The 12276-nt window shown below is 48.6% G+C and overlaps 1 protein-coding gene across 1 annotated transcript in view; it reads left to right on the forward strand.

Annotated features, from left to right (window-relative positions):
• LOC128268548 (homeotic protein female sterile-like) overlaps positions 1-12129 on the forward strand; it is a 91882-nt gene extending 79753 nt beyond the window's left edge. The window contains exons 8-12 of the mRNA XM_053005669.1: positions 883-1123; positions 1806-1835; positions 7874-8220; positions 8285-8561; positions 8631-12129. Of these exons, the coding sequence (XP_052861629.1) occupies positions 883-1123; positions 1806-1835; positions 7874-8220; positions 8285-8561; positions 8631-8646 (911 nt within the window). The 3' untranslated portion in view covers positions 8647-12129. The remainder of the gene's footprint in view (positions 1-882; positions 1124-1805; positions 1836-7873; positions 8221-8284; positions 8562-8630) is intronic.
• The last annotated feature ends 147 nt before the right edge of the window (positions 12130-12276 follow it).

Genomic DNA, 12276 nt, shown 5'->3' on the forward strand with positions numbered 1-12276 from the left:
TATTCGTGTAAAAAGGAGATTCGCCGCCCGGGGAGGGAAGCGCCGTGTTGCTGCCACAGCTGACGATCCGCTGGCCTCCACCCCCGGGAAAACCCGTTGATGTTTTGCTGCTAAAGTTTTGAATCGCAGCTCCAACTCAGCAGGAACTCCGACCAATCAACGGCCCGCGAGAGAGTGTGTCAATGAATTTAGTCACCTGCCGCTGGCGGTCGCTGTTTGATTACTTTTGCATTTTGCTTCGTCAAAAGACCAGAGAGGGAGTGCCACCAATCCTGAGTGGGTTCCTGGTATCGTATGCAGTGCCTTAGCACAAGCACCAGTTTGCGTCCAACACATGAATGAGACGAACAAATTAAATTCGCTGACGTTGACACGCGCTTTGGCATGCTGGCGTCGTCTGCGTTCTGTGACTGTGACTGTTGGCTCCACTTTTCTCAATGAATCCACGGAGAACCACGGACACGGCCCCGTCTGTGTGAGTGTGACACGTGCGATCCGCGACTTGCCGGAAAAATCGTAAAAATCCGAGGATGCCAATCACAACGGGCCCTCCCTGCTGAGTGCCAATCCGTTTTTCCATTTCCCCATCAATTCTTCGTCATCCGAGGGCAGTGATCCACTTTGAAGTGCTCACCCGATCATCTCCAGGATGGGCTGGGACTGTTAATTAATTGAATATGTTTTTTAGTGTCCGTAGGCACCATTCCCGCTGTGGGAATGCTAATGTGGTGCCCGAATAATGTCACCCGTTATTCGGGGTCGGAAGTTGACTTTCCAATCGGACAACCACACCCGCCCCACGGGTCTCGGCGTACTCTACCGACGGTTGGTTTGCGGCTTTTAACGTGTTCCACCTTTTCCGTTCGTGCTTTAATATTGCAGATCATGAAAACAATGATCACGAGGAGGTTGATTCGGACGAGGACTACATGTACCCGATGTCGCAACCGAACCCGAACATCGACACCAACCGTATCGACGAGATACCGGCGAAGGAGCCAAACATTAACGCGGTGCCATTGAAGTCTGCACTGAAGAAGAAGGGCTCGAACCCGGGCACCCCGACCCAGGACAACCGGGCCCTAGCGGTACGGTACGACACGAACCCGCCGGCCACCATCAAGTAAGTACGACCGTTACGATCGGGCCAGGAGAACCACCCTAGAACCCCTGTCGCCGTCAAAACATCGAGACAAACCAGTCAGAGAGAGAGAGAGAGAGAGTGCAATAGAGAGAAAGGCCACTGGACAGGATTAACGTTAATTTCGTAGCTTTAGTTTGTCCCAACTCACGTCCAACATCACGTCCATTTTGGCTCGGTGTTTGTGTGAGATTGTCGTTCAATCCGTTCAATCCGGCGAATGCAAGTGAGCGTAGCCTTTTTTCTAGCACGAAAACCCCAGGGCCCCGTGTCGCTCTGTTTGATCGCACACCCCAATGTAAGGCTTCCCCTGTATGGTCTTAGCCGTAGCCAGATTTAGTGATTGTTACGTAATATTTGTGGTACTTTTCTAAACTTATTAGCTCTCTTGCGCAACTTCATTTTCACCGTGTTTCGACTGTTTCTCTATATTGTTGTTGAGGGTTTCTACAGGTTATGATCGAATTCTTTCTCGCTTTCCCTCTCTCTCTCTCTCTCTCGTTTCCACTCTTGCGCTATTCTCACTCTCTCTCTTTCTCTCTCCGTTTTCTCCTCTTGCTCATACCGTATTATATTGTGCGCTCTCTTTCTCCTTTTCTCTCGCTCTCCTGTATTGTGTAACTGTTCAACCAACCAATCAACTGTTCGTTTCTGTACATTTTAGGCCAGTTTTACGACCACGGATTAGAATATGGTAATTTCCGATGATGTTTGTTACTTGTTTCATTTCCCGTTTGCATCACGCCCTTTTCCCACACGGTTCACTGTTGTTGCTATTTGGTTGTTGTTTGTTGATTGATTTTATTTTAATTCATTAACGCCTTTTTGTTTGGCTCTGCTAATGATGTTATTGCCCCTGTTTTGGTTTCTTGTTACTGATATTCGGTTTTGCTAATTATTCACTATGACTGTACTGTAAACCACACACACCCACCGTGCACGGCAATGTTACGTTCAGTATCATGTGGCAAAGTAGCGCTTACGATTTATGCATTGTTGTGGTTATTATTTTTCATTTACACAGTTTATTTGCCAATGTTTGATGAATGTTTTTTTATCTATAGATATCAATAGCGCCATATATTTGCTGAACATTGTCACGTTTATTACCTTTTGCGCCAGAGGTACTAAGCAAAATAAGCGAGTCGAAATCTGTCCGACGACAGGCACGGTTTGTGCTGAAGCTTTGTCACGTGCCGCCCGTCAAGCTGGCGAGGGGTGTTAAATTGGATTATACGCTTAAGCCACTGGTAAACCTTTCGTGCATGCGGCACACGGTCCCGTCAGTGTTGATATAGTTTAAAGCTGCCGTTTTGAGCGAAATGTAAACAAAGCTGCTTACAAAGGAAAGAGTCACGCATAGAACAAAAATCACGTTTGGCAATTACGGTCTACGTGCATTTCACGGTGATGTGCACAAGAGACTCTGAGCAGTATTTCAATGAGCACCATAGAACATGACACAATTTTAAAACGACTTTCTGACACCTTGCTCTCGACAGCAGACCATTTTGCAAACTATTTGGTGAACCTTTGGTGTGCGGTTCTCAGAAGACCACCAACAGCACCGTTTAATGTAAACAAGCAATGCAAAACGTTAAAACTTCGGACGGCTACAAAGCTCCCTCCGGAAGGACATTTCCAAAGCTCTTCAAAGTTCCTTGTCCATACCTTTCCACCGGGGGCATCGAAACGACGAAACTTTTAGCAAACACACCGACCGACCCGGGGTGCCCTTCCGGGTTCCGGGATAAAATATGCCACTCCCCTGGGCCGATCGCACCCGCACGTTACAATTTGTCTTGTCCGCCACGAAGAAAGAGGCGTCCTCCCGAATGTCTGATTACGATTCTTCCGGAGGCCATCCATCAGCCGGAAGCAAGCGCCGTCGTGCTCTGGTACTAAGCGCGAAGGTCTCCAGTCACGAGCGAACGGCGGCGTCGTGTAACATTTTGTGGTTCTTTATTGTCCAGTATATGGACCGTTTTCACGGCCCGGAAAAAAAGGAACGGCCCCTGCGGCCCAGGCCCAGAGGACCTTCTCGGGCCGCCGCTGACCGGAGGCGCACCGGAGAAATCTCTCACAAAACTCCCCGTTAACTTGAAGTGATGTGTTTTCTTAACCTTGTTGGCTTAACCCGGCAAGTGCACGGTGACGGCGGCAATGGCAACGGCAACAGGGTTTTGATGGCGTCAGTAAAACGGAAGGTTTCTTTTCAGAGTCCAGAGCGGCCATGGCAAGCCGTTGTTTATGGGTTAGGGTTTTCTTTTTTTTGCCAGTATTTTTAACTTAAGAAACCCTCGCCAGGCTTAACTGGACCTGAATAGCATCAATCTTGGGTCGGCCGGGGTTGTCTGGGCCCTCTCTTCTCTGGGTGGCAACGGGTTACACAGCGCAGAGGGGGATTACGGTGGTTGATGAATGTTTTCCGCTTTTCCGAAACCGAAACACTGTCGCTGCTGCTGATGCACCGAAAGGCCCCGTGCTTGTCTTCCTGCATCCGGCCTCACGTAGTTGAGTTTTGATATTAAAGTCGTAAAAGTTGGTAAATCATAACTGCGGAATGAGTCACCGAGGGTTTTATTAAACTTTTGTCTGTAAAGAGGGCGAGATGATGTCCTGCTGATGATGAACTAGCTTTTAACGATAATGCACCCAAAGTTGGTGTCACCGAATTTGCCCCGCGATGGATTCGCTCCGCAACACTTTCGATTGGCATATTTGGTGTACGGCCCACGACTACAACGAGTTTCCCAGAATCCCATCCCAGTGAATGGGCAGCTTCGGCGAAGGGCCAAAGTCTCTCCAGTCACGATGCAGCGTAAAGTCGTCATAAGGGTTCTGCGTACTACGTGCGTGGTGTAGCGGTTGAACTAAAAACCGGATCTGATTCCTATTTTCCCACACAACCGATTGCCGTAACGTCCCTATTGACCGTTCCGCCCACCTTAAAGAAGTTCTCGTGACGCGCGCATTCTTCGGCGACTTCACAGAAAATCGGTTCCTCATCAGGGGGCTTCGGGCGTATCAAACACGAAGCGATCTTACCAGAAAGAAGGTACGCAAAGTTGTGCTCGTCGTAGGCGTTGTGCCTTCTTTGCCACAGGCGAACGGCCACCCGGTTGCGGATGTCGGGTGAAGTGTTAATTTCCTTCAACCGGCGGCCAGATTCCTGCTTCCTATACACCTTCTAAGCAACACAACTGCGCAGTGGTCGAGTAAAGTGAACTCCCACGGTTCTCGGAAAAATAAAGTGTGCCCGCCGGCGGCTGGGGCTCCTGTTCTTCAGGTTTGTTCGCGATTCCCCGTCGGGTAACTGCCTGGCGGGTCGGAAAATAGAGCATCTAATTTTCCAACATCGTTATCGGGCGGGCGGGAGGGCGGACGGATGTTCCGGTGCCACCAGCAGAGGTAGCCATTCAGGGCCATGAATGAAACCGAGCATCCAATTGTTTATGATTTACGGGATGTTCCTTTTTGTTTTAAGCTTTACGACGAATCGTGACAACCGCTAATCAGAGTATGCAAAATCGCGTGACGGACTCCGTCCCATGTGGACATAAATTGAACGAACGTTTCCTGTGAGGTCCCAAAGGGTCCACCTCAAATCTTAACAACGGATTTCTTATCAGTCAGGTGTCTTGAATTCGAAGCTCCCAGCATCCGAGACGACGCAGTAGGTACAGTGTTATGAACTCCAGAATGTGCCGCTACACGCGCAGACATAAACCTTACCAGCCCCAAAATCACGTTCGACGCGAAGACCAAGACGCGTAACCAGAAACAATAAAACCCGGCGCCGTGAAAGTAGTTGCACGCGCTCGGCCGGAAGCAGCCACCGGAAACAGCGCTGCTGGTCTCGGTGTAGCGCGAAAAATAATGACCCACCGCGAATAAAGAGCATCGCCACCCGAGAGACCGAACACCACATCCGTCTAGAAGGCTCAACCTCTAGCCGTCGCGGGTGAATGCTTCGTTTGCCATCAGCATTGGTTCTTGCGGGTGGCCACATTATAATGATGAGCTCCGAAGTACGTGCCGCTGCCACTCCGTTAACGATATAGCGCTTCCACAAGGGAGTCCAAACTGTGTAAGTCCCTCCAAGACAGACAGCCCTTCGATTCTCAAACCTCATGTCTCTCCGTCGTGTTTCGATCTGTGTTTTTCCAACGCCCGAAGCCCGAAGACGAATGACTGTGACTGTCTGCATGAGTGAGCCCCTGGTGCCATTTCCACTCTGTCGGTGTCTAGTGGTCGTTAATTTGCGCCAGTCTGAGTTGTTGGTTTTCAGCTTCTTCGCCTCGTGCTTCCCCCCACATTGGAGTCCGTTTTTGTGACGGTTCTTCATCGGGGCAGGAACCCGTGTGCGAAACCCACCACTAGGTTAGTGCGCTTACGGATAACACCCAACTTTTCCTTTGTCTTAATTAAAATATTTTCCACAATCGCGCGAATTCTTTCCGCTCGCTTGCTCTCTGGCAGAATAATCCTGTCTCAAGAAAATTGGGCGTGCTGTTGTTGAGCGCACTCCTCCAATAGCTGCTCCTAGAAGCTGCTCCCTCCAGAACGGGCGCCGGTTTTCCACGAACCCACCACGTTCTTGCCACCAACAAAAGGTTCCGCAAAAGGTCGCAGGCGGAATGTTCACTTTTTGCAGTTCAGCGTTCAGCAAAAAAAAAAACGACAATAACGTAAGTTCAGATCCGCATCAAACGCACAACGTAAGCTCGTGTGCTCGCAAGGTTTTATGGGGCCCGGTCCCAGGAAAACGGGATGCTTCTACAGGGCGGAGCCCCGTTCGGAAAGCCAAGTGCCCAACCAAGTGAGTGATGCCGGCACCACGTAAACGAAGCTTTTATCGATGGAATCAGATTACGCCGCCGTTGCGTTAAAAGAAAGACGTCACATTATGACGCACGGCACGGCTTTCATGTGGTTTACAGTCCAAAGTGCGCCGCCGACGAAAAGAATTCCTTTTGCCGTAATGCCCCCCTTTCGCACGGTTGTTTCGCATGAGAATAGTCTCCTCTTCGATGTGCACTAAACCGTTGAACCGTTGGTAGAACCCGTCGAAAGGACGGATTCCGCCGCGTGTTCAGTATCTCTCTCTCTAGTGTCTCTACGTGCGGTGCATGAGGCCGCGATTGCTCACTCGGGGCCAAATTGTGAATAATTAAGCTTTGCAAAACTAAACTCCCTCCGTTACCGTGGGATGCTGCGAGACATTGGAAGCGCCTCCAAAGCGTGACGATCGTGCGCTTACGTTCCGGCACCGTCGTCACTGCAGCACCATCGCCTCGTCGCATCGGCTGTAAATTAATGTGCGCCCGTCGTCATCGGTCGGTGATCCCCTCGCGGTCGTGTCAAGCGCCCCAAAACGTTGCTGCTTGCGTTGAAATTGATACCCGAGCAGCACCAAATTCCCTTGCGCAGGGAAGGCGCCACCCTTGTAGGGTCATAATAAAGCCATTCCGCCGGCGTACGGCACCCTCAGGGCGACGGGCGACAATGTCAGTGTTCTTGTGCGAAATTTAGTTTTCCACTCTCCCAGATCCGGCTCCCCGGTGGTTCCGTTCCGTTTTGTGTCCCGCCTGCCAGTTAGTGTGGGTAAATGTTTGAGCTGACACTCGCACCGAACCGAAAACCGGGAATGGGCGTGTTTGACAGTGAAAACACGCCCGCTCTGGCACTATTTGTGCAAGGAAATGATAAATTATTCCATTATAATGGTAATGTTTTTTTTGTCCGCGTCACACGAGCGCCGCACGCCGAAGTGCTACGCCCGCAGGCTAAAGGTTCGAAAGCGCTGCTGCTGGTGCGCTTATGACAGCCGGCCGACAGGCTGGTGAAATCCCCAACTTCCGTTACGTTCGCGAGACGAGCCCAGAGTCTCCGAAGGGGTCAAAATACGTCAACCGTTTCAACGAACCCAGAGCGAGATGCTACCGACGTGGCGAAGGAGCTGCCGTCGCGCACTGTCTCAAGGAACTGACGCCACCTAATGCGAGAAGAGGCGGTGGCACGTGGGCACCTTATGGTGCCACCGTTCCCGTGCTGTGAATTGGTTGGGAATCGAAAAGTTTCACGTAAACTTTGGACGCATTCAGAGATCATTCGCCTAAAAGGAGCAATTTTTCATTCCCTCGACCTTGCGAATGGGGACGAACGACCTCAGACAGTTAAACTGACAATATAAGTGTTAAGTGAGCCCGATAGCTCAAAAGTGTTTAAAAATTTATTGAAATTCGCTAACCATCCACGGGGTGATTAATGTTTTTGAAGCATGTTACACAATAAACAGCATGATACACAACGGGGTTAGGTAACAATTCCACAATTTCTTTGTTTTTCCTTTATTTCCATTCAATTGTGTTAATTACCTATTGTTAATTTTGCCTTTAAGGGGTGATTATTGGTTTTGCTACTTCGGTAAATATTTTTCCATTTCCACGGTTCCACGAACTACTGACACTCGGTTTGCCGCCTGCCGGCGATATGTACATGTTTATGTTTTAATGCAATTCAATTAACCTTAACTCGTAAGCTCACGACCCAATAACCAATTCTGCTGGTGTTGTTTGTGCATTCATACGGTTGAAGTGGGAACATCCCTGCGCTCGTCGCCAACCCGTTGAGCCGTTCCGACAAGACGGTCCCTGGAACTGACGGTTTCTCGCTCTCTCTCACTCTCTCTCTGTCTTTCTCCCCGTGTTAACGCTTCGGCCACCACAGTTCCCGACCGATGCGTTTCCAAATTGGCCTACCCAGCACGATGGAGAACAAGGAAAACGCGCGCCCATTTGTGATCCGCGAGGGCGACGACAGTGACCAGTCGGATGGGCCGATCTGCTACCGGGAGGACGATGCCGACCGGGCGGCTAAAATTGCGCGCAAGGAGAGCCTCTCGATAAAGCTGGCGCTCCGCCCGGACCGACAGGAGCTCATCAACCGCAACATACTGCAGCTGCAGTCCGACAACGAAAAGCAGGAATCGAAGGAAGCGATCGGGGCGCGGCTGATACGCCGCCTGTCGATGCGCCCGACGGCCGAGGAACTGGTCGAGCGGAACATTCTCAAAAGTAAGTCCCACTGCACTGTTGTAGTGTTGCTGTCGGTGCTAATCGGTGCCTTGCCGTCCCACAGCCCAATCACCGGCGGAGGAGAAGAAGCAGAAGGAGGAAAAGAAGCGCTACCTGTTGCGGAAACTGAGCTTCCGGCCGACGGTCGACGAGCTGAAGGAGAAGAAAATCATCCGCTTCAACGACTACATCGAGGTGACGCAGGCTCACGACTACGACCGACGGGCGGACAAACCCTGGACGCGGCTAACACCCAAGGATAAGGCCGCCATCCGCAAGGAATTGAACGAATTCAAAAGCTCCGAAATGGCCGTGCACGAAGGCAGTCGACATCTTACCAGGTAGCTTGGTCGCGGCCCCTTTCGCATCCCTAGGGTTATAATGTGTTCCGTTTGTTTTGCGCTTCCCAGGTTTCATAGGCCATGACAACTGCAATGGAGGGCCAAACAGAGGCAGTGCGCCGTTCTTTATTTTACAGTTCTCATTAGAAATTACAATCACCTGGCCGTGTACATATGAGCGCCCGTGACCGGGACTGCGGGCACCACTTTTGGACAGCACTGACGCTGAGGCATCCAGCAATCGTCAACTATCAACCTACCCACTTCCCACCCTTGCGAGATCCGCTCAGGAAGAACCCGCGGAGACCGACCATTGGAAACAGCCGGCTCGACGATCGGAACAGTGCCGGATGAGGGCCGGAAGAAAAGCGTATTGCACAAACCTTCAAAATTGAGGGTTTTATTTGGTTGATTTTTGAATAGACCCCCGGGTGCGGCAGGACGACGGGTCCGACTCTCCGATTCCGAAGGGGTAGAACGTATAAAAAAACTACAACAAAAAATGATTCCAACATTCAAACATTTCCACGCCTCACCGAGATCGATGTCAAACATCAACGACGATCGCCACATTTTTGGATAGTTTTAATTTGCTTTTCCTTTCGTTATGCCTTACATCTGATGACAAACCTGGAAGCTTCCCCGAAAATTGGATAACCATTGGCTAACGTGTTCTGATTGTTTGGTTTACGCTGCATGCTTCCGCTTGACATTGGGATGTTGCAAACCGATTTACGCGATTTACTTTCCGAGCTGCACCCGCATCCTCCTTCACACCAAAGGATCCACAAGGCAAATGTTTGAATGAATGTTTCGACAAAAAAACGCATAAACATGCTCACATTCTCTGACGTCTCTGAAGTTGATCTTGCAAAGCGCAATGGCGTTGGAAACAGCGCAAAAATCCTAATAGCTATGCAACCAGTCGCGATAGAAGAATGGAAAGTGAAGTGGAATTAACAAAAAAAACGTAAAACGCAAACGTTCTGGTGAAGGGAAACGAAAACCTAAATGAGAATAATTATACTGTGATAATGTTGATGACGTGTTTAGAATGTTACCGACAAAAGAAAGCGGGAAAAATGGTTCGCGTAAACATGGCTAACATTGGAGGTGCAGGCATTCACAATTGGGAATGGAGACTGGAAATCAACACCTGCTGAAGATGGTATGCGCTCAGACGTGAAGCACAATATCAATGTGAAAAAGTGACACAGAAAAGAGGGAAATAGATGGAGCAACATTCTGATACTCCAGGCAAAAGGGAACACATTACTGTCGAAGGATCATCTGGAAGGCGCAACGTATGAGCCAGAAACTAATCACAATCACAAAGGAAATGACATTATAATGAATTTGAAGAAACGCGAGGACGACCGTCAACCAGACAGTGCACGGACGCAACAGGCTTTGCGAACTACGCGAAGGTCCCTGGAAATCATTGGTCAAAACCATAGGTCCTACTTTCCTTTCTGTTTCACACACATTTACTGGACCGCCATTAGTCTCTCCCCGTGCATCCCTGAACGTGTTGAGTTGACCACTGTAGCTTCTTACTTAATGACCCCGAAACTCCCGTACTTCATACAGTGACCCATTTCCTTACGAAGCAGTAATGCGCAAGCAAAGACAAGCAATTTGTCCAATGCACAGGACATTGGCCGAAGCAGAAACTGCGCTCCCAAATATTACATCCATACTAGTGTCGCAACAACACTACTAGCACTACTACCACTACTACTAGTACCGTAACGCGTGCAGGACTTACTCATTGCATTGTACATATCTTGTGAACACCGACGAGGATTCCGCGTTCCATCGAGGTTCGAACGGCGAGACATTATAGAATACGAAAGGAGCAAGGCCGAGCGGACGAGACGTGGCGTGTGTTAGTTTTAAGAATCCCTACAAATAAATGCATTACATTGGCAACGGCAAGCAAAATGAGTGTCGTCTGCTGTCAGCGCATGCAGATTAAAAGAAAAGGAAACATAATAATGGACGTGTGGAACTCCTTTAACAATAGCTGACAAACGAAGCGACGGAGGGAGCAAAGCAGAAAACGATCCGTAAACTTTGGAAAGCAACCGTCAAAAGTAGAGTTGATGTGTAAAAGGTATGCGAATATCTAGATACTAAACATTTGTCAGAAAAGTGCTCCCTCTAGTTGTGAGCGGCGGGAGGATTACTAAACCATTTTTTAATGTGGAAGGTTTAGTAGAACGGTAGTAGTGTGGTAAAACATATTACAAAGCGAAACACGCTTAGCTGATTGCGTGAAACTGCCAAGGGGAGCGTCGACAACAACCAGAGTGAGAAACCGATGGCATGATCCGTCTGTACAACCGTAGAAGCACCCTGCGCAGACAAGTGAACACCTGTGAACGAGCGACCAGAGAGGAAAGTGGGCAAATATTACACGCAATCAATCAATTATTAATACACAGAGAATAACATCAGTTAATGAAAACTTAGCATGTGACGTACGGTAGGGTTCTCCGAAATCAATATGAGTACTTGAATGTTTTTGTGAAATTTGCTACTAAGCCGACCAGCACCGTGAGCGCGCGGGCTAAGGTGGCAATCTGTGAAAAAGCCATCAAAACAAAATTGCTCTACGACACCGTCGCCTGCTTGTGGTAGGCGATGGTATCACAGAGATTTGTGGTCAAATGCGCCAACGAATTGGCCTGAATGGGTGAAGAGAAAGGGTGTCGTCCTTAGTTAGTTTCCAATTTTCCGCTAACCAGCTGTCAGCACCTAGTTTCTACGCTTGTCAGTTTGTGTCTAATCCATCGGCAAACACAAACAGGGTGTTAAAACCAAGGTACGCAAACGTACGGCAAATGGTTTCTCGCAAAACCGCGCTGTGCTTGTCGGTTTTTGTTGGTGCGTAACTTGTGTACTCAAACCGCAGTGTGCTACATTGACGAGAATCATGTGTTGCTGCGCGCCACTACAAAAGGATATTGATTAGAAGATATTCAGCTGTCATTTGCCGTGCAAAAACAAAGTGTCGCACAGGTACGTCTGCCTCGAAACAATGGGGCCGCTTTTCCGGAGCGTAAATAAATCAACATGCGTAAAAGAAAAATGCTATTTTCTGTAACTTGTAAATGGAACCGGACCGGATCTATAGAAAAACTTGACTTTTTTTAAACCAATGTATCATCGCCAGTGGCGGCGTGAATAAACGAATGGCGGAATATGCGTTCCGCAGTCTAACGGCCATCTTGTAACCCTCCTCGACTACAAACGTGATTCCGAACAGAATGACATATAAAAACTCATCTTACGTGCGCAAAGAGAGTGAACAACGGTACATCCAATACATCCGATTGACTTCGAAAGCATAATTTAAAAAAATTAAAAAGAAACACAAGTTTACTTTTAAGGCGTAATGCATATAAATATATATAAATATAATAATACTGGTTGAAACAAACGAATGAATCGCTAGGAGGTGCAGCTGTGGACGCAAGAGTAAAAGAATCCTTGACAGGGCCCCGACAAGCGAGCGTGTGAGAGGAGCGAAGCAAATCAATAATTTGTTAAGACAAGCAAACAAACAAACAGAAAATACAAAACAAGTAACGACAAATAAAAAAAAATTAAGATAAACATTGGATTGCGTTTGATTCAATTGACTTCGCTGGCTTCGCGAAGCAAAACATTTTTCGCATAATTTATTCATTTTTTATTTTACCATCATCAC

The sequence above is a fragment of the Anopheles cruzii genome, chromosome 2 (assembly GCF_943734635.1).
Source record: "Anopheles cruzii chromosome 2, idAnoCruzAS_RS32_06, whole genome shotgun sequence".
NCBI lineage: Eukaryota > Metazoa > Arthropoda > Insecta > Diptera > Culicidae > Anopheles > Anopheles cruzii.